The sequence below is a fragment of the Lampris incognitus genome, chromosome 14, assembly GCF_029633865.1.
Source record: "Lampris incognitus isolate fLamInc1 chromosome 14, fLamInc1.hap2, whole genome shotgun sequence".
NCBI lineage: Eukaryota > Metazoa > Chordata > Actinopteri > Lampriformes > Lampridae > Lampris > Lampris incognitus.
Window position 1 is genome coordinate 18,921,240 of NC_079224.1, and position 27,792 is coordinate 18,949,031.

At 41.9% G+C, this 27,792-nt stretch overlaps 1 protein-coding gene across 1 annotated transcript; it reads left to right on the plus strand.

Moving 5' to 3' along the window:
* The first annotated feature begins 969 nt into the window (after positions 1–969).
* LOC130123618 (CTD small phosphatase-like protein) lies at positions 970–27,792 on the plus strand. Its single transcript, XM_056292846.1, has 8 exons — positions 970–1,673; positions 9,266–9,423; positions 9,810–9,842; positions 21,813–21,914; positions 22,948–23,004; positions 23,474–23,566; positions 24,161–24,346; positions 24,552–27,792. The coding sequence occupies exons 1-8, from the start codon at positions 1,598–1,600 to the stop codon at positions 24,675–24,677; spliced, it is 831 nt and encodes a 276-aa protein (XP_056148821.1). The 5' UTR covers positions 970–1,597; the 3' UTR covers positions 24,678–27,792.

Below are 27,792 nucleotides of genomic sequence, written 5' to 3' on the forward strand. Positions count from 1 at the left end.
ACTTTCATCGATGGCGTTTATATGTATTCTAGTCCGTTTTTTGTTTTTTTTTATTCCTGGGGAAAAGCTAATATATGAGAAGTGGGGGGGGGGCAAACTGAAGGGGAAACGCGTTCAAATTCAGCGCATAGCCACACTCGACTATGATGTAAAACATCATTGATCATGGCAAGATGGTTGGCATCGAAAAAAAACCCACATGCACTCGTATAGTCTACACGCACACGCATGCATACAAATCAGAATATACAGCACACACACACACACACACACACACACACACACACACACACACACACACACAACCACAGAGAGAGAGAGAGAGAGAGAGAGAGAGAGAGAGAGAGAGAGAGAGAGAGAGAGAGAGAGAGAGAGAGAGAGAGAGAGAGAGAGAGAGAGAGAGAGAGAGAGAGAGAGAGACCTAAACTCGCTCGCTGTGACAGGCAACAGATACAAGATGCAACAATAGAATTCGTCAGTTTGTTCTGGATTTGTGCAGATGAGATAAAATGAAAATAAATCAGATAATTGTTTAAAATAGATAATTGCTTAAAACTGTGGCATGACCCACGGCAGAGAACGATTACAAAGACCCTGCATCGTGAATAAATAAGCTTTGACGTGCCACACTTTAACCGTTTCACTTACATGAACACCAGGTGGCGCTAAAGATCTTTAAAAAACATTGACTCAGTTAACGAAAGCTAGTGAGGAGTATTTGTTTTTCTGTTTGCTTCGCGGGTAGTTGGTAGTTTGGTAATCTGCTGGCCTGGTAGTTCGACTGATGATGTAGACTTAGCCGGATATGGTTTAACACGTTTTCATATATTTTCAGCCAAAAGTGGAAAGTGACACGTATTTGTTGATTTTTATATTATTGGTAAATGCTGAGAGAGATGTTAGTAGTGGTAGACGATGAAAAAACCCAGCGTCCCTCCAGCTACACGGGTTGAGCAATGAGGCGCGGTGCGTTTCTACTGGGAGAATCCATAACCGCCCCCTCCCACTTTTAGTGCCCCCGCTTCGGATGCATCTCAAAATACATAAAGCCTCCATGTTGGACTCAGTTTTAAACCTTTCGACTGTAAAGCGTTTACATTAACGTTGTACATCTTGCATTTTTTTTCCTGCATCTTTTGGTATGTAAGGGAAATTTGGACAAGATTTGCACTCAAGCGGGCTTCTGAAGATTTCCAAGGCTTGTTCCAGGCACGGCGTCACATTTTTGTGGATTGGAGCTTTATATAGCTAACTTGGGCTAGTTAGCAATACATCGTTGGATTTTTTTTTTAATCCACGCGTTTTTATTGGATGTTGCCAACAAAAGTTAACCGTTGGCAGATATCAACAAGCGGTGGCTTTTTGTACAAAGCCCTAAATGACAGCCCCTAACTGGTTTCCATTCTTAAACGTGCTAGCTGGCTGGCTACCGCCTCTACCACAACCCCTCGCCTCGGACGTTAGCCTGGCTTTGTGGGCTAGCTGGTTTTCTTCATCCTAGACGGCTAGCTAGCGTTAGCTCGCCTTCGAAGCAAGCTCGCCAGTAGGAGTAAACATTCGGGGAAACAGAAAAAAAAAGGATCACGCATCAGTCTAGATGGACCACATGTCCATAATAACCCAAGTTTCCAATCCTAAAGAGGAGGAAATAATATCCTTTAACCAGGAAAAAGGTAAAGAAAAATCGAAAATGTCAAGTTAACCAATGTTAGCTAGACGGATAACAAACGTTAGCTTGATGGCTATCTACTTTCCCAACGTTAGCTCACGTTTGTTAGCTAATGACACTGGTTGCCTGTGTGAGATGGCCGCAGTAAGGCCTGCTTAAGACATAATCAGTCAGCCCAACTTTGGTGTGCGCAATTAAGTTTATTCTAGATACTGTGCATTATATACAGTTGGTTTACTGCTAGTAGGCTCCCTTAACCAAAACATAGAGAACCAACGATCTTGAGTTTTGCCCGTTGTCACCCAGCGGTTGTATGTCATCAACCCGTTATCCGGCGTTGGCGTCCAAATTTGACCGTTGTACAATGTACCTTGCGTGGGCGACTTATTTCGATGAAGTTGTTTGACTGGCTATGTACTTAAGGTGTCTCAACTGGGCAGTAGTCAGGTCTCAGAAATAGCCCAAGTAAATTTTATTGAGGATATAGCCAGCATACAGGGAAAGCAAATGTATCCATCTGTAGAGGCATGTATGGATTGTTGGTGTGACTTGTGAGCAAATACTCTGAAGAGGTTGCTATTTTTAATGGATGGTTTGAGGAATGCACATCTCAGGATAGTGTGTCATATTAGCTATATACAATAAATACATCTGCAAAGTGGAATTTTCTCTGTTGCTGGTGTTGTATCTATCTGACGTTATCTCAAGCTGGCTATGGTTTCTCATGAAATGCTAGAATAACCCCTTTGCAGACAAGGAAAAACGTATACACTTTTTTCTTTTGAAAGATCAGTTAATAATCTGTAGTTGAATAAGTTAAAGATTGATGGGACTTCCTGGAGAATGCTTGTCCCCTTTCAGAGTTTTTATAAAACAGAAAATTACTTAATGTGCATTTGATCAGGTTTCTTTTTACAAACCTTTTCCTTAACTATGTAGCATGATCTGCATTGGAATTTAAACTCCAGTTAAACCTCTCCCACACATCCATGCCCCCTCAATGTCCATTCATACCCTCTGGCTCTGGCTGGTGTTAGGAGATTTCCAGGTCACCCAAACCCAGGGGATGTGTATCAGTATCACATCTTAAGCTACACTTGATAGACCATTAGTAATGTGAGAACCAAAGTCCTTTCACCAGAACAATGAATCCTCCTATGGGGGAGCAAGGTATTCCTCTCCAGTACCTGCTATGCATTCTCAGTGACACAAATTTACATGGGTGTGATAGTAGATTTTGGCAACAGAAATACATGAGTGTATTCATGAAATATGCCAATGCACTTTTATCTTGTTACAGTAAAAGTGGTATGAATTGCTTTCAGAGATAGTATCAGCATTGTCCCACGTTTTTAACAAACGGGCGAGATATGTAGCAACACACACTGGTTTGTTATTGCTGCCTGAAGACTAGTTTAAATGTGCAGTTATTGTATGAGTTAGAGAGTGTTGCATGGTCTGAAATGTGGTTGTGTGTGTTTTTGAACGCTTCTCCCACAGTTCTACCTTTTAAATGAGTCATGCAAAATTATCTTGGGGCCAAGTTAAAAATTATCATGATTACAACATTTGTATGGCATTGTCTGTTTTCTTGCATGTGTCTCTCACACTTTACTCATTCTGCTTTCAGAATGTCCACTGTGAACTCATGGGGTAACTAGTATGAACAGACCTTAGGCCAAGTCTAAGGTTCTAATTGCTCCTTCTGTTCACTATGACTGTCAAACTAGATGACTTGACCTCTGTTGCATGCTTGACTGTATTCGTGTGCTTGATTTATAGTGTGAAGGTTGATGACCTTGCAAGTATTTTACTTTGTACCCATCCCAACAGCTGCTTCTGTGGAATTTAAAGGTAGGCTACCATTGGTTGAACTGACTCCAAATTGTCTGGACAGAAATTGACCACCTTTGCCCTGTGAGTAGCTCTGCTAGTTGTCTTCCAACATGTGTCTGTCTTTCACACTGTCTAGGCTGCCAGGCAGCAGCCTAAATATAGACACAGCGGCCTGCTGGCCAGGGCACCATTGACCTCACAGCTGAGGATAATTACTATTAAAGATGAAGGTTGTTATTTTTGCAGACATATAGGGAAAAAGTAAAAAAAAAAAACAGGAAAAACAACCTTCACTTGCTGTTGATTATGAGCTGGTTAGGGCAGTGGTATTGGGATCATGGTGTGATATTTGGAGGGTTTTTGTGGAGACTCCTCTGGTTGAGGGGGGATCTCAGCTATTTAAAGTAGCTACTCCACACAGATTTGTAGGTTAGGACCTTCATTTGATCTCTGAGTTGAATGAGCTCCTATTACATCACCCTTTACCCTTCCGATGATGATTCCTGCACAGTAATTTAGACACAGGAAGCTCTTTGAAAAATGTTTTCTGTACGGCGGCATAAAATTACAACCTTGGTGGTCACATTGAATTAATATCCCCCTAGAAGTTGAATCAGGCACCTTTTTGGTTGTAATATTAAAGGCATATTCATTTTTCATTTTGCACCATACAGTATGTGCCCACTTTTTACTTAACTTTACTACTTCTGATAATGAAATTTCAGACATTGAGGCATCTTTTTAAAGTAAGCAAAGTTTGGCGAGGGGATGTCACACAGCATATGAACACTTCACAACTCCACTCCCTCATAAGATAGCGCTGCTTGATGCAGAGCTCTGCTGAGAGTGTGTGGGAGTGATGAGGCCTCCCACTATGCTTGGACCGCCCCTCAGCCAAAGCTGTACAAGACCAGCTTGTGTGAGAGAGGAGGAGAGTATCCTAGATCTTGCACAGGCACACAATTATACAATGTGTCAACAACCACAAAACCAACCATGAGCCCTGGACACAGTCTTTTTTGCCAGAGAGAGAGCCAGACTAGGCATTGGAATAATATTTCCCTGGTCAGACCCCTGCTGTGGTTGTTGTCACACCTACTCTGTAATTGTGTGTGTGCACGTACATGTGTGTGTGAGAAAGCGAGGGAGAGGGAGAGAAAAAGGGAGTTGATAGCCTCGTGCTGATTGTAATTGACGACTTGAATCAAGGACCAAGAGGAGTGACTCAGGACATATTGCTCAATCAATAAATGAAACCTTGAAATGTATAATAGGATAATTGTGGGAAGCTTATTTTAAAATTCTGAGAACAAAAGAAGGCCATACAAGGTTCTACGCTACCTACTTTTTAGTCAGAGCAGGCTGTATTGCAGCCATCCTCTGACCCAGGTTTTGAACTATGTTTAAGTCCCAGCCCTGACGTGTAGGAGTGCGTATGCCTGAGCAAGGTTCTTTAATGCTGCAATCGATACAGGGACCCGCTGTAGTCGTGAGTCATTCAAAGCTGACAACTGCCTCTCTGCCCCAGTTTTACAGAAATACACAGCTGAAATGACAAGATGACTGGTTTTAATCAAAGGAAGTTGCATCGTGCTGTTTTAGCTATTTTAAGACTTAAGCCAGCTTTGTATTTCCAAACAGGATCATCTTTTAAGGTTGCCTACTGACCAAAGAAAGAACCTTAGAGCAGCAGGCCATAATTTTGATTATTTTCCCTCTGGGGTTATTTTAGAATTCTCAATATATCTGAATCTTGAGGGTTCTTTTCTGTTCTTAATCTCTGAACAAAAAGCCCTGTATTATATTCACTAATTGCTTTGGAGTATGCCTGGTTTTGCAATGTTGCATGATGTTTGGTACTTTCCAGTGGATTGGGTCAGATGGTGGTCTTATGAGGAAACGTTTGGCATCATGAATTTTGTATCCTTCCTGTTTCATTCCCCTCTGTTTTCACTTACAGCATGATGGTATGGCTAGTAAGAAGTAGGATTTGCCACAACCTTTCTTGTGCCACAAGTGGAAAATGTCTAGTCAGAGCTTTTGGTACGTTTTGGATGCTTAGTAATATTTCCTTGTTGACGGACCCCTATTGTTGTTAGTGATGGTATCTCTGCCTGTCTTGGGTTTAAGTAGCTTCTGCCACTGATTAGATAAAAATAACAAGCACAGCAGGCCCCAGCAAGAGAGGCGGTGATTAATTTGCCTGGGAGCTGGTGATAGAGGGAAATTAAGGGAGATTGAGGATAGTTTCATGGAGCCACAACATCTCATTGCTTTTTCACAGTGTGTGTATGTGTGTGTGTGTGAGATAGCTTTACAGCATGGACAAGTGTTTTAACAAGCTCTAGGATTAACGTATAGCATCAACATAAGATCAATCATAATATTAAAGATGTTCCATAATACGTTATTGTTTTTTTTTTTTTTTTTTGCAGTATCACCCATGAAAGCAGGGCTGGAAGTAAGACTAACACTTACAATGGGACTGTTTACATTGTATTGACAGATTGGTACAATGCTGTACTCACTAGGGCTGGGGATTGGCCAGTACATGCCTATATTACTACAATAGTTCCAATTTGATACATATTGCAATATTTTAAATATTATTAATATTGCATTTCAGTGTTAGCTTTTTTAAGGGTCCTAACCTTCTTATCTACAATAACCCAAAGAAAATGCAGCTCTACAACATAAGGAATTTATTTTAAGTCCCATTCATTACGAAAATATAAGACATGAGTATGCTCCCCTATGTAAACAATTCATATTCAAATATTCACAATGTAGAAATCCTTAAAAAAATCCTCCTAACAACATCTGTCAATTAGTTGTACTTTAACATTGCGACTTGGGAGAAAATGCTGTGATATTGAATTCATTAAGGCTAACTGTTGTGATTTTGCACTGAGTCAGTTCCCCCATCCACCCCCGCTCCTAGTGCTTACCAGTTCAGCTTTGTGGCTTGCCTTTTTTTTCTTTTCTTTTCTTTTTTTTTCCTCAGACCACAATGTTTCTCTGTAACTAATGTCAAAAGGGTATTTGCCCAGGGTTGGAAGTACAGTGTCAAAGTGCCTAAAAAAGAGGACATAATGAGTTGGTGTTTGCTCTTAGCTGGACTCCAGTTGTGAAGGTCTCCTGGATTTGTGTGCTGAGGGGTGGAGCGAGGGGAGGCACGGTTGGGTTGCATCTCCTGCTTGCAGGGGAGGGATAGGAATGCAGCCTTGTATAGGCTGTGAGGGGTCTAGGCCTCCCCGCCCCATGTGCATGTCCAGGCTGCTTCACTCACTCACCTGCCAACTGAAATATGGTAGAAAAAAATGTGAGCAAGCTTTCAAAATGGAGGAGCCTAAACCAATCAAGGGACAGGAGCTATAGCAGATGAAAGTGAGTAGGGAGGAGCGTGCAGCTTCCAACTTGTCACTATTAATAAAAGCTCAGTGTCTGATTTAGGCCCCACTCTGTAGTCCTGGAATGAAGGGGGGTTGCAATCAGGGCAGAATGCTCTGTGAACTGAGGCTATGTATTACTGATGATGTCAGGCTGACAGAATATTTTCTGATCACCAGCTCGAACAACATCGACCCTCAACAATGGCCACAGAAAGTGTTCGGCCCCCATAAAGTTTTTCACATCTTGTTTGTGTTTCACCTCCTATTTTTAATGCAATTAGATATGTTTTCCCTTCACTATGACTATTAACTCAACACATTTGTGAAGCAAAAGATATCTTAATTCAAGAACATGTTTTTCAAAATTGACTCTGATTTCTCATACAAAATTATTCAACCCCCAGGGTCAGTATTTTCTAGATAGGCCCTTCGGCAGCAATTATAGCTGTGAGTTATCACAGCTTTGTCTTTATGGGCTTTACATAGTTATTAGTAGTAGATTTTGGGGTTTTTTGCCTGATCCTCCATCCAGATTTGTTTTAATTCTGCAAAATTAGATGGGGGAGCCATTGGTGGACAGCAATTTTCAGGTCATGCTACAGATTTTCAGTGGGATTTAAGTCTGGGGTTTTGTTTGGGCCATTCCAGAATATTATCCTTTCTTTTTAAACCATTCCTTAATGGATTTTGTTGTGTACTTTTGGTCATTGTCCTGTAAGGAAATTAATATTTGCCTTAAACACAGATCTTACTGACTAAAACAAGGTCTCCTCAAGGATTTGTCTGTATTTGGCTCTATCCGTCATGCCCTTGGTAGCAATGAGCTTCCCAGTCCCTTCTGCTGAGAGGAAACCCCATATAGCATGATGTTGCTATCATCATTCTTGACAGTAGGGATGGGCGTTATGTGTATTGAGCTGGGGTTGATTTGCATTAAACATACTGCTTTGCTTTCAGACCAAAGAGTTCAACTTAAACATAATCAGATCACAAAGCCTCTACATGGTCTTAGATGTTGCCACATGGCGTCGAGCAAACTGTGCATGGGTTGATGTTGGCCTCTCTGAAGGAGTTTCTCTCTTGCACTCTCCCAAAGGATGCCAAATCTGGGAAATGCTTAAGAGACTGTTGATCTGTGGATAGTTTCTCCTATTTCAGTCAGTGAGCTCCACAACTCTTGTCGGCTGATTTTTGGTCACTTCTCTGACAATTGCTCCTTTTAGCTGTTTGGTAGCTGTTTGGTATGATGGCTTTGTCTAGGTAATGTCTGGGTTAAGTCATTTTTCCCATTTTGTTACAGAGGACTTTGTGGTTTTACTGAGAAGGTTCAAAGCTTTGTCAGTCTTTTTATGACCTTTTCCAGCTTGTTCCTGCTTATTTTATCTTGACGTTTAACAGGCAGTTCCTTGGTTCTCATGACTGCAGGGCCAAGTTGTTGTGGGACCCCATAAAAGTTAGTGATATTATTGTGCAGTCATGCTATTGAAAACCGGCGGATTTAAAATCTTTCAGGTGGGCCTTACCAACATGTTTAGTGTGATCTTGCTCTGATATTGAGTGGGCTTCACCTGGCCCAGTTACAGCTTTAAATATGAAGAAAGTGAATTCTCATAAATTAAACAATTTCAGATTTTCATAGTGGTGCAGTTCGGAAGACATCTAATTTGGCCTTGTTTTCTTGCAGTTTTGCTAAACTTAATTCAAATTAGATTACATTTGTATGGGATTTTTCCACTCCAAAAGAAGTAATTCTCTATAATGTCAAATCAAGGGTGTCTGCGTGGGTTTCCTCCGGTTTCCTCTCACAGTCCAAAGCCATGTAGGTCAGGTGAATTGGCCATACTAAATTGTCCCTAGGGGTGTGTGTGTGTGTGTGTGTGTGTGTGTGTGTGTGTGTGTGTGTGTGTGTGTGTGTGTGTGTGTGTGTGTGTGTGTGTGAGCGAGCCTTGTGACGTCCTGGTGGCCTGTCCAGGGTGTCTCCCCACCTGCCGCCCAATGACTGCTGGGATAGGCTCAAGCATCCCCGCGACCCTGAGAGCAGAATAAGCAGTTTGGATAATGATGGATGTCATATCAAGGGACAGTGAAGTTTGATACTTTCTGAAGCCCCTGTATGTAATTCGATTGTATTCCCTTAATTCAGTGTAGCACAAAACGTGTTGTTTGACAAAGAGAATTGCTGAACCCACCTTACAAGACTGCCACTCTTTCTGGTTTCCTGTTTACATCGTCAGGGTAGCTGCGACAGTTGTTTGGCTCATGCTGCGTCATGTTAGTTAGCTTGAATTTAGTCCAAGTTTATCTTTTATAGTGTGAGGGTTATGCTTGTCAAATTAACTTCTCCACTCTGCACTGTTTGTTCTGACAGCATCACAGTCCAACATTAGCCTAAAGAAGCAGAGGAGTCGCAGTATCTTCAGCACGTTCTTTTGCTGCTTCCGCAACTACAATGTAGAGCCACCGGCCAGCAACACCACCACCAGCTCCCTGCCGCCACCTGTTGAGGAGAATGGAGCACCTCCCAAGGTGAGTTGTTACTTCACGGGACATAAGAGAAGCCATTGTCGGTCAGTCCACACATGGACAAACACGTGTAATGGTTACTTTTCAAAATACAGCTAAACAAACCATTGCACGTTACCAATTCTGAAATGGCACTTTAAATCTGCTTCCCAACTCGGGAATGTAATTTCCAACTATGAAAATTCAGGAGGTTTTCTTTTCTCTCTACATGATTTGAACTGTTTTCTTCTGTTGCAAGTAGTCTTTGTGTGAATAGTGTTTCTCTTTTTTTTTCTTTTTTTTTTTGTGTTTTTGTCCTCCTTCCTCTCGTCCCCTCACCTTGTCTTGGCGTGCGTGTGTGTGTGCGTGCGTGTGTGCGTGTGCGTGTGTCTATCTCTCTCATGTTGTAGTGTGACCAGGTCGAGGTCATCCCTGTCCCTAGTGTATGTATTGCCCTTTTTTTTTTTTCTTTTCCTCTGCATGCAGGCTGAGTGGGCTGGTGCCGGCACATCCTGTCTGTGTGGGCTCCAGTGCTCCTCAGAGTTCTTTAGCACTGCTACCCTACTGCAGCTCATTTTCAGCCCATGGCAGCATTGGCTGTATGGAAGGCGTGTAGCACACTTTTGGTTTAAATGGTGCCTCAGTGCCTGACCTGCATGTGATACCTGGTGGTTTGTATGCCTTTGAACATAATATGAAATTAACCTTTTAACTAACTGATCAACAGATGCTTCCAAGCTAAAAATGAAAGCAGTTTACCTACCTGCGCTTGCAATTGTCAATGGAAAATGCTCAAAGTGTAGCACTGTTCAGCATGAGATAGAGCTAGCCATGTTTTGTAATCTTTGAGTCTACATTCTCATTGAAGAGATGGAACTAACCAATCCAGTTAGTCAATTAAGGAATTAGATGTGAGCTGGTTATCTAGTAACTCCTCAGCCAAAACACCAGTCTAGTAACACATCAGTATCAATATCCTAGACTCCCCATATCTTTGATATGACTCCCCATAACCTCAAAGTTGTTTTTTTAAAAACCTTTGAGGTTTTAAATACAGCGGTGTTTTTACTACTAAGGATAGGATAAGTTAGCTCTCAACCAATAACAGCAATCTAATCTCCCAAGTGAGTTAGAAATGTTTTGCCCTTCTAAACCTGTTATTGTTAGATTTGAGCAATTGTCCCTGAAACGGGGGCTGTTTTTCCACCAGCAGCTAACCTTTGCATGGCTCCTGTCTATGAGAATGTGTGAAAATGGTTCATTTAATCCCCACCGATTAGACAGAAATCTGAGGGGATTAAAGGCCCCATAACATTTTTTTGGGTTAGTCTGCAGTAGCTGGAGAAGGTCCTGTACTGTTAACTGTTTACTTTGAAGTTCTACTACAGAGGCTTGTAGATCCATTAAAAAAATAAAATAACGGCCCCCGTGCAACAGTCATTCATATGCACTGATCTGTTATGGAAGAGTCACCAGTTTTCCCTTATTTGGAACGTGTTAGTTGGTAAGACTAAAATTTAGAAGCAGTGCAGACTTGCAAACCAGCCCACACAGTCGATACACACACAGCAATCGTGTTGCTTAACCACGTTGTTAGATGAGTTAAACTCCATAATCATGTGTATAAAGATCAGACAGACTAGCTTTGGTTTTGGAGAAAAATAAAAATAAACAAGTGCAGATCTAAATTAATATAAGTATAATAAGCCTACATATAAATCATGTATAGATTATTTTGATATTTATTTTGAAATAAATATTTATTTTGATTGACAATTTTTGCTAGTTCTTAGAATATACTTTGCTCATCAATCAAGAATTAGTGCAGTTTTAAAAACCTTCATTGGGAAGTTTGTTTGGGTTTCTGAACCTGTAAAGTTTGTGATGTTTTAGGATTCTTTTTGTGGAAGGATGACAAGGCAGCTCCTGGTCATCTGTTCCTCATATTTGTTTTTTTTTTCTGTTTTGCACATGATGCTCAAAATCAGCTGCCCTTAAATGATCTTTTTGTTTTCTTTATGTTGACTAAAATTTTGCTAGTGTGCATGTTCAATTTACAAACAAGTGACATTCAAAATGTCTTTATGCATGCTCAATAATCCAGGTAAGAAAACCTCAGAAAGTTGAATCAGTTCATCTGGACCTCTTCGCTCTCATCTGACTGCAGGTATCCCCACCTTTATAAACAATTGGTTTCATAGGCAAAATGGGGGGGGCTAAGATTACTTTTGACACCATCTTACAATGCTGTGATTGCAAACATTCCCAAATCCTCTGTAAATAGTACACATGGCCATTGAAACTCTAGTTAATGCTCACAGCAATTTACATATGAAACTGATCATATTACCACTGTTCATGGGCGACATTTGGGTCCCAAAATTGGTGGGTGGGGGGGCAAAGATTTTTTTAATCTCGTAATTGTATGAAAGTAAAAAGTACAACTAGTGTGCAATAAACAAAACGTGCGGTTTCAATGTCAAATTTTTATTTTAAATAAGTGACAAAACTTAAACATATTTACATTTTGTTTTGTTTTTTAAACTTTGCTGCAAAATTATGCATATCGAGGTTCGCTTTTAAAAAACGTAGGCCTAAACGCCCCTTTGCACAACAAGATTAGGAACGTTGCAGAACATTGCCAATGTTTCAGACAGAAATAGAAATGATAAGAGCAGACATGTCTTTGTGTTCCACACATAACTCCTTATACACCCTAGTTCTAAGTTAAAGTTTAGAACCTAAAAACATTTTGAATGGCCCCCTGCCATCTATTTCTTCGATTGTGATACAATATAAAGCAAGCAATGTAGCCAATCATGTTGAGGCAGTGCATACAACGTAGTACATGTGTTGCGCTGGAGAGCAGGTGGTACAGATGTTGCCAGCGCCATCTTGCGATTTAGACAAGTAAATGTTCACTATTCTCTGCTGGATAAGTTGCTCCTGCATCAGTCCAGTTCCTGAGTCACTATTCCTGTGCACGTCATTTCGGAGCTCCGCAATGTCATTCACAATTGCCTCAAAATTATCTAGAATCCCTTTGAGTGCTTCGGCATGGCAGCTCCATCTGGTGTCGCTGAGAAATTTCAACATTTTAGCTTGGCCAAAAATTCCGTCCCGCTGCATGGACTCAAAAACGGCATGACGTTTAGCTGACCCTTCGATAGAGGTGTGGAGCGAAGACACATTTGTCAACATGTGTCTGACTGCCGGAACACTGACACACATCAACAACGCAGATTTAGAATATGCGCATGACAGTGAATGTCTGTACACTTGAGTTCCATTAATATTAAGAGCAGCTAGTGACATTGTTTTGCCATTTCTTTTTTTCCAAGAGCAAAACAGTAGCTAGAGTTTGTCTCTCCCTCCTAGCCATTTGGCTCTGGATCTTATAAATGCACCCTTGGCCAAATCCAAATGAATTTGATCTGTTTTTAGTTGAATCTCCTTCAATTCCAGTTCCTCTTCAGTCAATATGCTAGTCTTAGATAAGAGGACATTTATTCTGTTTAATAAGTTAGACTCTGTTTTACTTTTAAGGGCTTTTAACTCTACTTCTCTTTATAGCAACACCTCTAATCATGTACTTAAAATACTCCAATTTTTGTTTATATTCACAATTTGTGTTATCAATAAATATTTCATTAGCCAACTTTTTAACACTCTCATTAAAGGGGCTGTCTTTAAGAAGGGCGTTGTTGAGTTTCCAGTTGCCTCTTAATTTTGGAGTAGCCTGTAGGCCACCAAGCTTTAAAATAATTTGCTTATGATCTGACAACGGAGCAGAAGAATGAGAGACATATTTTATAAGATGAAGAACAGATGATGAGATTAAAAATAGGTCAATTCTGGACCGAGAGGAAAAGTTATTATTAGACCAAGTAAAATCCTGTATATCAGGATTTAAAAAGCACCACGCATCAGTCAGAGAGAGATCAGAACACAGTTTCAAAACAAGACTACTTCTTTGAAAATCTTGACAAATTTTTGGAGGAACCCTATCCCTCACATCATCAGCACATTCATTTAAGTCCCCACTAAGAGTTTGAATATTTATATGAGTTCATTGAGTTTAGAAATTATCCCACAAAAAAGCACCTTGTTGGAGGAATGAGAGTTGTGACCATAAATATTACACACAATGAAAATTGAATTATCTTGTTTTAAGTGTGATTGCAATCCATCTGCCATTGTTTGAAGGAACCACCTCAAGAATATCCCCTTTAAATCTAAGCAGGAAGATTGAGACTCCAGCAGTCATTGGTACCATGACTACAGTGAATTCCATTTCCCCACTGCCCCTTCCAAAATTTTACATCTGACTCACATGAATGTGTTTCCTGAAGAAGTATTAAGTCGGCCTCACTTTTTTTACAAAATAAAAAGGTGGCTTTCCTCTTCATTGCATCACGTATACCCCTGACATTCAATGACATAACTGATAGAGAATTTAACTTAAAGTCCATTAAATAAATATTTTTTTTAAAAACTAAAACTAATAACAATAAAAAAAAATTACAAGCTCTCACATAAACAGGTAACTAGAACTTTAAGGTGTTTTAGTCTCCTTTGAAAGAGGGAGTAAGAGACAACCAGTAGGATATGGTGAATAAATACAGTGACTTAATACAGTATACAATATATGGCAATTTAACTTGACTAACCCTTGTGAAGAAATGTAGCATGTATAGAAATATAGTAGATGTAGATGTATAGAAATATAGTATCATGAAGATGATATAATACAACTCAATTTTCTTTACCGGGTATTTCTTGATGTGGAGGACGGCCTGCTCTGCAGCCAACCAAAGTCCACAGTTTGGAGTTTAAACAATGTTTTCAGTAGTCGCACTTTAATTAATTCTCCGGTCAAGAGAGTAATGGGAATTGCTCAACAGAGTTATTAAAATGTGAGCATTGCAATCCACCAAGCGTGCGAACCTAAGAAGTGCATGGATTGTATGAAAATTCATTAAATGACCAAGTGGTCAATTTTTTTTCCATCGATCAGAGCAAAAGGGCCATGGAAGGAAGCTTTTTTCCCTTCCTCTCTTGCTTTTTTAACAAGGGATCAGAGCTTCTCTCTTGCGCCTCGGTCCTCAGGACTCAGTGCCTCAGTGAGCTGCAGTGTGTTATCCCGCAAAAACTTGCAGGCTTTGGCGCTCTTCCACACAGCATTATGGAGACGGCGGAGTGCAAACAAGATAATGATAGACCTGTGGGATCCATCCTTTCTTCTTGGGCCAAGACGATAGGCAATGTCAAACACCTCCTCCAGATATTCTTGAAGCCCGGGAGCAACATTTCCAACAACATCAATCACCATTTTTCTAACATCTTCGTTGGTTTCCTCTTTCAGTCCATGTAGTTTCAAAGCCCATCTCCAACTGTAGTATTTACATTCAGCAACTCCTGCCCTTAAGATGCGTTTTTTTTTCTTCGAATCTTCAATCTCTGACTCCGTGTGCTTCAGAATTTCTTTATGTCTGTTAAAATCCACCACAAGTTGTTCCACTATAGAGGACAGTTTCTCAACGCGTTTAGAAATTGCATCTATTGTCATTTCAATCGCTGAAATCTTGCGGAACGTCTCGTCATATTTGTTAGAGAGCACCTGGATTGCTGCCAAGATGTCTGCACTGCCGTTATTACTGTGATCATTACTGTTACCGCCTCACTTCTTCCTTTTGGTGACAGGTTTGAAGGGAGAGTCGGCAGGTGAGACGGAATAGATATCGACAGTGCCCTCTGAGTTATTAATCACCATTTTTTCCATACCTGGTACATTCAACTCCATGGACTCCACTGATAACTATGCCCGGTACCAATTGCAAAGATAATCCATCACTTATGTGTTCATTCCATCAACTAAAAATACAAATATTCAGGTTGTCATACTACAAAACCTCAAGTTTGTCTGATGGAGTTCATATCCACCTCCTTAGACCACTGCCATCTTGGCTCCCACGTTCTGCCCATCACGGCAAAAATGCCCACATCTCGCACACGTTGTGTGTGTAATGTCCATGCTTTGTAACATTTTTAGTGATGTTTCTGATGTTAGTTTTAATGTTTATTCTGGTCACAAGGGGGCGCTCTATGTTAAAGTCATATATATGAGATGTTCTTGGTTCACGCTGAAGTAGTGGAGTGAGAGAGGATTGTTAGTATGCCATGGCTAGCAGATACACTAGCAGATGTACCGTTGTCGTTATGCAAATGTTTAAAGATTCCAAAACGCAGCTTCATGGTATTCGAGTTATTATTTCAAAACTTTTCACTGGCGACGAGGATTCAAATTTTTTTCCACTAACATGGCTGCTGCATTGCCGTCGTTCCCTGCCTTTAATATAAGAGACGAACAGAACTCAGCTGTCCGTTGGAAGAAGTGGCTACAACGCTTTGAAAACTTAATAGTTGCTCTGGATGTAAAGGATGACACAAGAAAACGTGCGATGCTTCTACATTATGCAGGGGAAGGTGTACAGGACATCTTTGATACACTCACTGACACCGGGGAAGCAAAGGACTATAAATGAGCAAAAGACAAACTGAGTACTTCTCCCCTAAAATCAACATAGTCTATGAGACCTACAAATTCAGACAAGCCAACCAACTAGCAGGGGAAACACTCGACTCCTACCACACCAGTCTGCAGCAATTAGCAGCAACTTGCGACTTTCCTGATGTTGAAAGAGCGATCAAAACTATGATCATTCAAACGTGCACATGTAATAAACTGCGGTGTCACGCGCTACAGAAATCAAAAGATGACGTTGACCGAACTCCTCTCACTCAGTAGAACCATTGCACTTGCGGAGATTCAAGCATTGGGAATGGAACAAACACAACAAAGTGCAGCTCAAAGTAATCTAAGGGAAGATGTTCTGGCAGTAGATGTGAGGAGGGGAGCTGTAAAAAAAGATGCTACAACTGCTCTGGTATCTTTCCCCACCGTGAAGAAATGCCGTGCCCGGCATGGGGGGAAACATGCAGCGCGTGTGGAAAACAAGGACATTTCGCAAAATGCTGTCGCTGTAAGCGGCCACAAGAGGGCATTAGAGGTCGACATGAAGTGCATTATGTACACACCAGTGGAAACAGTGGCATCACATCTCAAGAAATAAGCAACGCAGGCACAGAATCTTCTGATGAGTATCTGTACACAGTCTCCCAATCAAAAGCAAATCTCCCACATGCAAAGATAAAGATTAGTGACTACAATATAAAAGTGATGCTTGATACAGGGGCAACTGTAAATATAATCGATGAAACAACTTACCAGAGACTGAGACAGACGCCCTCACTCACCAAATGCATGGTTCCCATATTTCCTTATGGTTCACGCACACCACTGCATGCCCTATAAATATTCACCTCACTGGTCGAATCCAAATCGTGCTTCACAAATGCAACATTCCATGTGCTACAAGGAAGTAATGGCAGTCTACTGGGTTATGACACTGCCAGTCAACTGGGACTAATCAAAATCACCAATGCTCTTCACACATCTCCACAACAGCCAATACAGCCCACAAGAACTTCAAACCAGACAGAAGTGAGGGCAGTGGATGATCTCCTCACTGAGTATGCTGACCTGTTTCAGGGGATAGGAAAACTGAATGACTTTCAAGTCAAGTTGCACATAAAGAGAGATGTCCCTGCCGTCACACAACCTCACAGAAGAGTACCTTTTCATGTAAGGAAGCGAATTGAGGCTGAACTGCAACGTCTAGAGGACCTTGACATCATAGAGATGGTGGATGGTCCCACTCCCTGGGTCTCTCCAATCGTTCCTGTTCCAAAACCAAAAGACCCGGAAGCAGTGTGCATTTGTGTGGACATGAGGATACCAAATCAGGCCATCGAATGGGAACGACATCTCACACCTACAGTAGGTGATGTCATACAATCACTCAATGGAGCCAGGTTCTTCTCAAAGCTAGATTTGAACCGTGGATATTATCAGCTAGAACTAGAGCCATCCTCTCGATATATCACAACATTCTCCACCCATGTAGGGCTGCGACGTTACAAAAGACTGAGCTTTGGAGTTTCATCGGCTGCAGAGGTGTTCCAAAATGCCATTCAACAAGCCCTGGATGGCATCCCAGGAGTAATCAACCTAAGTGATGATATATTAGTGTTTGGGAAAACAAGAGCTGCCCATGATCAAGCTCTTGGAGAAACGTTTCAGCAACTGAGGGAGAAGAACCTAACTCTCAACAAGGCCAAATGCTCATATGCACAAACCACTCTGGACTTCTTTGGATATATTCTCAGATGGAGGATTCTCTCCGGATCCCAAGAAGGTTCAGGCGCTTCACGACGCTGCTGCTCTGACTAATGCCAGTGAGGTCCACAGTCTTCTGGGCATGGCAAATTACAGTGCCCGTTTCATCAAGGATTTTGCCACAATAACCCAACCTCTGAGAGAACTTACAAAAAAAGATTGTTCGTTTGACCTGGGTGGAAAAGCACCAGAGGTCTCTCGATGAGATGAAACGAAGTCTAACAAGTGATGCGGGGATGACCTACTTTGACCCACACAGACTAACTGAACTGGTAGTTGACTCAAGTCCAGTAGGTGTTGGGGCTGTGTTGGCTCAAAGGAATGGCCCAAATGGACCAGCTAGAGTAATAAGCTATGCAAGTAGAGCGCTGTCCCCCATTGAACAAAAATACTCACAAACAGAATGGGAAGCACTTGCGATTATGTGGGGCTGTGAACATTTTCACATATACCTTTACGGAGCATCCTTGACACTTATCAGTGATCACAAACCGTTGGAATGGATTTTCAACAACCCCAAATCCAAGCCACCTGCTCATATAGAACGCTGGAGTCTGTGTCTGCAGCCTTACAACTACACAGTCCACTACAAGTCTGGTAAGGACAACCCGGCAGACTATATGTCACGCCACCCTGCATGAGTATCACTTGTCTCTCATGACATTTCAGACAATGAAAGACAAGTGAAAGAATATGTCAACTTTGTTACAGCAAATGCTGTCCCCAAGGCAATGACACTGCGTGAAATTCAAGAGGCGACCAAAACTGACCCCACTCTGCGAAGTCATTCAACCCATCAAAGAAGGCTCATGGGAGTCACTGTTCGAAAAACAAGATGTTGCTGATGGAGTGGATTTTGCTGCTCTAATGTCATTCAAGAAAATCAAAGATGAACTAACTGTGACTGCTACAGATGACACTGTGCTACGAGGCACGAGGATCGTTGTCCCTCATTCATTACAAATCAGGGCCTTGTCACTGGCACACGGAGGCCATCAGGGGGTGGTCAAAACCAAGAAGTTGATCAGAGAGAAAGTCTGGTTCCCTGGCATTGACAGACAAGTAGAACCCATGATAGCTGGCTGCATCCCATGCCAGGCTGTTGTGCCTAATCACACGCAAGAACCCCTCTGCATGTCTGAGCTACCATCGTCACCATGGGGAAAAGTTGTTGTCGACTTCTGTGGTCCATTCCTTTCTGGTGATTACCTTTTGGTGGTCATAGATGAATACTCCAGGTATCCAGAGGTAGAGATTCAGCAGTCCACGTCAGCCAGAGCCACAATCCCTAAACTCGACAAACTATTCTCTACACTGGGAATTCCACTGGAGGTCAAAACTGACAACGGCCCACCCTTCCAAAGCTCGGAATATGCAGACTTCGCTACATACTTGGGTTTCAGGCATAGGAAGATAACTCCAATGTGGCCTCAGGCTAATGCTGAGGCTGAACGCTTCATGCGTACCCTTGAAAAGACCATACGCGCTGCCCACGTTGGAAGCTATGCAATCCCCACCCATACAGGGTCATCGCTATCAAAGGCTCCATGGTGACAACCGAACACAATGACAATGTCATCACCAGAAACTCATCCCACTTCAAGATCCTCCCGGCGGCTGAAAATCACCACTCTCAGCAATGTGGTTTGAAAGACATGGACTAGGCGGAAATCCACCCTGACCAAACCCCAGAGCCCTTAGCCCCTAAGCCCCCTGGGCCACAATCACCTGTTCAGAGATACCCAGTCAGGGTAAACAGAAGACCCCCGTCATACCTTACTGACTTTAAAGTGAACTGACTAAAAGGTATAATGCAAGAAAAGTTTGAATTGGACTGGTTAATATTTATTGTTAAAAAAAAAAGTAAGGAAAGGAGGGTTGTAGTGCCCATGCTTTGTAACATGTTTTAGTAAAGTTCCTGGTGTTAGTTTTAATGTTTAGTGTGGTCACAAGGGGGCGCTCTAGGTTAAAGTGTCGTATATGTGAGACGTTCTTTGCTCACGTTGAGCCCGGAAGTAGCGGCGTGAGAGGCGCATTAGTACGCCATGGCAAGCAGATACACTAGCAGTCGTACGGTTATCGTCATGCAAATGTTTCACTAAAGATTCCACAACGCAGCTTTATGGTATTTGCATTATTACTTAAAAACTGTACAGTATGATATCACTTTTGATCTGGTTAGCATTGCGGAGATTAATTCACTCTGGTGTGTGCAATGCACATAACTATAGGACCTCTCCCGGTTTTTGGAAAAAAACGCTTGACGAGAGGACAGACACTCGCGCTTAGTTCCATCAGCTGATTCAGCTCTTAAAAAAAAATTGCCCCGATTGGAGGAGCCCTCTGCTTCATCATGGCCATGCAGACCGATTCCAGTGCGACATCAGAACAGCAAAGACTCGCACACTTTTTTCAGGTACTGTCAGTTTTCATCCACATGCTTGCTATGTTCTGTACTGATTTGGGAAGCAACGCTGCCAGTTTTTAACGAATTCATGTAAGCGGTCAGCTTCGTAGCTGCAGAAATGTGTGCATTGCATTTTTGATGGTCGCCGAATTTTTCCAACGCCTTCCAATTTCCAAATCCTACCGTTCGAAACGTTTCTTCTTGGCTGTGGCCAGCAATGCTCAAATGCGCGGCACGAGTCACAGAATGCTCGATCAGGGGCGGCGCTGTGTTCAAGCCACGGGTAGGTAACATACCATTCTTTTCGAAATCTTCTACCTCCTGTTGCTAGGAGTAACAGAATAGGTTGGTAGGGGGCGTTCTCCACGAAATGCAAACAGTTTCCTACACCAAGAATAGGATCTCGAGCTGCAGGTTGCAACACCACGGCATTGCCTGCTTCTCGCTGCTGAAGCTGTGGAGGCTCCATCTCTGCACTGCCCACTTCTCGCAGAGATTGCTCTGAGATGTTGCCTGTCTCTGTGAGAGACACGTCATCGTCCTGACGTGAGTCTTCATTTTCGTTCTCTTCAGCCCTATTGATTTTTGTTCTCTTTGTAAAATAACTTAATAACGTGTTAACGTGTTTGGACATTCTCAATTAGTCTCCCATAGCTAGCTAACATGGTTCGCTTCAGATCGTTACATTGCCCCCAGCGGCTCGTAGTTGTAATTACAGTAAATAATATTTGTATGTTTTTAAATAATGTTATGTGGTATATTATTTTAATTATTCTTTGTGAGTTGTGTCGTCCATGACTATTGTAGCGAATTCAAGGGGCAACCACAGGAACTGCCGCGGCCAGGACGCAAACCCGTATCGCCCACACTGCGGGAGACATTGCTGACCACTCGACTAAAGGGTCAGACCCAGTCAGCCAGCAGCCAACGTGTCTACTTATCCATGCACGTTACACTACCCCCCTCCTTCGGGAAACGCGTCCCCGCGCCTAAGCATATCAGCTCCTTCACGCCTCTGGGCACATACGCTTCCAATCGCCTTACGGTCTCACCATCCCACTTCTGACACCAATGTAGCGAATTCGGGGAGGCAACCACAGGAACTGCCGCGGCCGGGACGCGAACCTGTATCGCCCGCACCGCGGGAGACATCGCTAACTACTCAACTAAAGGGTCCAACCCATCAGCCAGCGGCCAACGTGTCTACTTATCCATGCACGTTACAGTATTGTTTACAAGGGTGGAGATACCTGCAGTCAGTTGAGACTGAAAGGGTCACTTAGATGAGTGATGAAACGTTTCTGTCCCAATAAACATGTCCAGATGAACTGATTCAACTTTCTGTGAAGTGGCATTCTACATTCAGGGCCCACGTGCAAGAACAAACTCCAGCAGTATGTATAAGAATGTTTCATGAAACATGACATTGATTTCTCTCACATACTTCTTGCAAGAACAAATTTTAGAGGAAATTCAGAGAATGTTCTAGCATGAGGCCCAGTATATGGCTTTCTCTCCGATAACATTCTCTATGACAAGCCCTCTAACATGGTGTTGGCTTGTCTGCTCAGTCTTGCACATTGAATTATCCACATCTTTTTTCCTCTGTCTCGCATGCTCTCTGTCATTCCTATGCTCTCTTTCTCACTGTCATGTTCTCAGCCTGTCTCGACGCATCTGACATTATCTACTCTGTTGCCCCTGCAGCCTCCAGCCAAATACCTCTTACCTGAGATGAACATATCTGACTATGGCAAGAAGTGTGTTGTGATCGACTTGGATGAAACCCTCGTGCACAGCTCATTCAAGGTAAAAAAGGAAAGGCAAAGGCTGTGCCAACAAGCCCAATTTCCCTCTTAATGGCCTGCTCTGTTTAGCACAGTCATCAACTGTTTGTGTACTGGGCTGAAAATGTTTGCATCAAAAGATTTAGTCAAGAGTTTGATTTCACTAAACCCTAGTTCTGCTGACAATTGAGCTTGGATATGCATCTAATAGAATAAATAATCCTGTATGTACTAAAACTGAAACGGAAATTAAAAATGGGGCGTTATCACCAGCATTTAATGTTATTTTCTCAGTCCAACAAATGTTGTCATTATTGTTGGCTAACAGACTCGGTGATAGAGCTAGGGTGGCTGTTGGTCCTGCCCCTTGTCTGCTTTTCTCCTTTTCCTCCCCTTTCTTCTCTTCTACTTCCCTACTATCACATATCGGTTGCCCAGTGGTTAGCACTGTTGCCTCAAAGCAAGAAAGTCGTGGGTTCGAACCCCGGGCCATCCCAGGTCCTTTCTGTGGGGAGTTTACATGTTCTCCCTGTGTCTGCGTGGGTTTCCTCCCGGTGCTCCGGTTTCCTCCCACCATCAAAAAGACATGCATGTTAGGGTTAATACTCCTGGCTATGCCCCTGACCAAGGCAATGGAGAAAGAACTGGAGTTGGTCCCCGGGCGCTGTATCACAGCTGCCCACTGCTCCCGTGCAATAGGTTGAGTTAAATGAAGAAAACAAATTTCATTGTAAGCTGTACAATGACAAAATAATGTGGCTTTCTTTCTTCCTTCTTACTTCATTATTGCCTCCAGCCCAGGCCTATTTCCTGTCTGAATGCTGCCATCTTGTTGGCTAGAGTGTTGGATTGCTAGAAAGGTTCAGCGGGTAAGGAGGGCAGGGAGAAAGGATTTGTTTTGGCGGAAAATAGATTTTTCTTTTGTACCCAAGATTGTCACTCTCCTCGATCAATGAGATTAAGTGGTGCTAGTGGGACCTCTGTTGTGCGGCTGTGGTATCACACCAACACTGTACCCGATACCAACATGTCATTTTGTTGTGTTCTTCTTACAGCCCATCAGCAATGCTGATTTCATAGTTCCAGTGGAGATTGATGGCACCGTTCACCAGGTATTTAACATAAGATACATTTTGGATGAATATCTTTTTAATTGGGACAAAAGTACAACTGTGTTCCTGTGCGATGATCCTTACAATAACAGCAGTGACCCTGTTCAAGTAATCCAGGATAGGCTGTGTGTGTCCTAGTTGGCCTATTCATGATTACTTGCACTGGGTGGCAGCCACTGGGCAAGTGACAAAGCAAGAGGAGCACAGCATCAGATCTGTGAGTGAGAATGCTTTTTCTTCAATATTGATGTCACCAAGGTGAGGATGGGATTGTTTAAAAAAAAAAAACTCAAACTTCTCATGTTATTGTCATACCAACCCACTGCATAGACTGTTGTATGTGCCGTTTTGTGCTGAATTCACATTTCAGTTTTTGTTGGTCTGTTTTTTTATATATTTTTTTTATTTAGGATTGTACCTCTGTTGTATTTCTATCCTAATCTAGATTACATCATTTTGCCCCTCACAGGTGTATGTTCTAAAAAGACCCCATGTTGATGAGTTTCTGCAGAAGATGGGCGAGTTATTTGAATGTGTGCTCTTCACAGCTAGTCTTGCCAAGGTTTGTTCAGTGCCCCTCCTTGCTTTCTGGTTTGGCATTGATGTTGGCCATTAACTAGTGATGGCCATGGAACTATGATTGCAATTTTCTGTTCCCTTATAATGGTCTGTCATTGTCTTCTGTTTTTGCTTCTCTAACTTGTCACATTTCCTGTTTCATCTGTGTCTTTTGAATGTTAGCCAGTAGTATATGGGTAAGTGTATTGAATTAGGTAAGAGTAATAACTACATTAAGAATGCAGTATTTCAATAGTACCAAAAAAAGCTATCATGTGACCTAGAAGCTAGCTGTCAGTGGTGGTAGTCTTGATGTAGATTGGAAGCTTTCAAGGCATCTTCCCTTTTAGGTGAACAATGAAGTCTAAACCTGTTTTGCTTCCTCAAGCACAGTAGTCTAACCCTTTAGTTTTGTCAAGTTGTTGCCATTCTGCTTAAACATGAGATTAGAGAGATGGGTTCCAAGATAGGTATTTAAAATTTACAACATTAAAATGAATATTGTTTTTGGCCTTCACTATGCAAAAATAACCCAGGACATCTCTTTTGCCTGTATACCAATTGTGTGTTTGTCCCTGTTAATGTGTGGCCTGGACAGTATGCTGATCCTGTGGCAGACCTTCTGGACCAGTGGGGGGTGTTCCGCGCTAGGCTCTTCCGAGAGTCCTGCGTCTTTCACAGAGGGAACTATGTCAAAGACCTCAGCCGGCTGGGTCGAGAGCTCAACAACGTCATCATTGTTGACAATTCACCTGCCTCTTACATTTTCCACCCAGAAAATGCTGTGAGTTCCCACTACAGTATCAAGAGGCTTGTGTGCTTGACATCAAGAATTGATGATTATGTTGACTGTTTTCTGCATGTTCAAGTCTTCATTTGTTTTCTATGATTGCTTTTTAGCAATCTTTCAAAAGCAAAAGATTTGTGCAAATGCTGAAAATGAAATGTAACTGAGGGCAGGTCTAACTGGTGGCTGTTTTTCTTCTCAGGTCCCAGTCCAGTCCTGGTTTGACGACATGAATGACACAGAGCTCCTGGACCTGCTGCCTTTCTTTGAGGGACTAAGCAAAGAGGAGGAGGTCTATGGAGTTCTGCAGAACCTGAGGGGCAGGTAGCAGGAGACTACATCACTGCCACCACTTGCGCGCTCCACCTTTCTCCCCATCTCTCTCTGCCCATTAGTCACATCTCTTAGACTCGGGCAGAACTTCCACACGCGCCCTTCTTGCCTCTGCCCCAAGGGATACACCCTGGAGTCTCACTGTGGAAACCTTCCAAGTAAGCTCCGCTCTGCTCTTATTTCCTGGCGACTGGCTGCTTTCTGAGTGCAGTCAGCAACACACTCCATATCCCAGGAGCACTGTGTTTCAGTAACACACACCCCCACACCCCCCACCGCCAGACAGAAATGGTCAGCAGAGCATCATGCGTTGTTGACACTGGGGAGAAACACGCAAAGAGGAATGAACTCTGGTCTTTATTTTCAAACCAACAGACAGAGTTTTACCATTTGGTGAAGTGCTTATTTTAAAACCAAAAAAAAAGAACTTTTTTTTTTGTCTGAAGTTGCTTTTGTGATACTACACAAAAGTCTGAAAAGATTTTGTCCTTGTATTGTTGCTATGCAGGCAGTTTCTGGTAGTAGAAAGGACTGTGATTCTCATTTCTTTTCATACTGAATCAAGTGCCTTTTGTGAGTGTTGTTTTTATGGAGAGATATTTTGTACATGGTATATTTCCAGAGTACTCCAATCTTTTCAAACAAACAATATGCTTTAAAGTGGACACAGAGAGGTATCTTTAATATAAAGGCTCGGTTTAATTCTAGCTGGTGTTTCTTGACTCATCAAATGCTGGGTTATTGTCAAGGTTATATTCTTCTTTTTCCAATTTGCTTGTGCCATTATATAGACACATTTTGTTTTTGTTTTTTTGTTTTGTTTTTTTTTTTTGTTTTTTTTTTGTGGTCATTCATTATACATAGAATAGTTTCTTATGTGTTTTACGTAAAGGAATATGTTTGCAATTGTGAACAGTACTTGCACCCCAAATTGCAGATAGTTTTTGGCATCTGTGATACAATTTTCATCTTAGAATACAGAAAGTGTGTGCCATTTCCATACCCCCCCCCCCCCCCGTGTCATTTTATTTTTTGCCAAATAAAATATTTCAGTTTCAGCTTACTATTTTACTTGGAGTGGAGCTAAAACCATTGTTAGTGAGTATAGTATGATAGATTATTCTTTTGGCAATAAGCCCTCAGTTGTATATTTTTAATGTTTATGGGTCATACATGTTTTGTGATCCTTATTCTTTTAGACTGTTAGTGTTTAGCCAGCATGCAAAGAATTTTAAGCACATTAGGGGCTGCAGTTCTACAATCTCACCCATAGGGAGAGACCTCAACACAAAATTCATTCTTGATTGTACACAGTTGCAAGGGTATCCCTTTCGTTGTTTCAATTCATCTACTTACAGTAAATGGGTAGAGTGCCATTTTTTTTTTTTTTTAATGAATTAATTCTCGTTGGGGTAATGGGTTGAGTCTGGACAGTGTCGAAGACACACTGTGCTGTACTTGATTCACATACAGCGTTTGACCCAGCCTAGTTCACTCTAGTATGATACCAGTGAAAGACAGGATGTGTGGCGTTTACCTTCCTAGATTCTCTAAACTGCTCTTCACCTCAGTGCCTAAGTTGAGAGGGTGCACACAGTGCTGCAACATTTATTACCATGGCAATAACTTTTTTTGCTGGGGAGAATCCATCCCATGGTAGTTGGTTTAGAAGTCGAGAGCACTTTGCAAGGCTAGCCATACAGGTTTGAGTGACACTAGGGCTGGCCCGATTCTCACTTTACAGATTCTGAAAAATCATCAGTGTTTTATGAACCCTTTGAACTTTACATTTACTGGAAGTCTGTCAAAAAACTATTTTGAATTAATTTACAGCTTATTTGAACACTTGCAAATTCAGATTTTTTTTTTCCGGACAATTACAATATAACTTGATCCTTATTTAGATGTTTCCTGAGCGTCTATTCTGCTTCTAGCAGCCAAAAAACATCTCATTGTTAAAGCCAACTGTTTCATGAGAAGTCATTGTGTTTTTATTCTGGAGGAAATGTGAAACGATACCTTCCTAATATCACAGGTGTCCCAGCCAATGGTTTGATGCTGAAGATTTGGGGCCAGCCCTAACTGAAACACTACCGGAGCACTGCAAAAGGACCACGACGCACCTCATCATGGCATTGATGCCTTACTGCCTGTGGAGGCTTAGAGCAATTTTTTACTCATAGTAATAACCTTGGAATTTACAAGTTCTAGTATTATCTTTTACATTTGCTCACTCTTATTAGGTGTAATAAAGGCTCAAGACCATATTTGTGGAACCTCATGGGGTCAAATGAATAGCCTTGTGAAGCACAAAGAGATGAAGCATGGGAAGGCTCTTTGGCTCCCATCTCTGGGACAGTATGTCCAACGAAGCCTCCCATGCTTTATTCAGTTTCTTTTTTGGTCTTTCTCTCTTTCTAAAGTCTTGATGCCATATTGGAGAGGCCTGCATTATTTAATGAGAGTGCTTCCAAGGACTTTTCCTTTTCCCAGTCATAAGCTTGCTGCTCCTACAGGCGTATTGAATTATTTCTCGTCGCTGACATAAGCATTTTAAGATGTTTGTGCTGATGAGTTTGATGCTCATGATGGGAGTTTCGGTGCAATGTCCTTTTGATATGAATTTGTTTCGCCTACTCTTCTCAACCTTTCTCTGAAAATGTTGGTATTGTGATATTTTTGTAGTTACCTTTTGTCAGTATTTGGTTTTGAAATGTTGCATATTTACCCATTGTATCCACCTGGTGTCCCACCCCCCACCCCCCCTCCCAATATTCTCTCAGCTCAGTAATGTCCCTCTCCCCCCTTTGGTAAGAATTCTGTCAGGGGACACGTGTGTGTGTGTGTGTGTGTGTGTGTGTAATGCTTTAGATGGGTGTCTGTCCGTCTGTGCCCCCTTCACAGGAATTCGTTTCTCACGCGTAATCAAAGAATTACTTCCATCTTGATTCTTGATTTAATACCAAAGTTCTACAACACTTGAGTTTCCGCTGTGCTCACAGATTATTTTGTAAGGTTTTTTTTCCCCCTCATTGGTTCACTTTTGAGTCATCGCTTCATTGTTTTCATCTTGATCATCATCTTCTGTTTCTCTCACAATAAAATGGTTC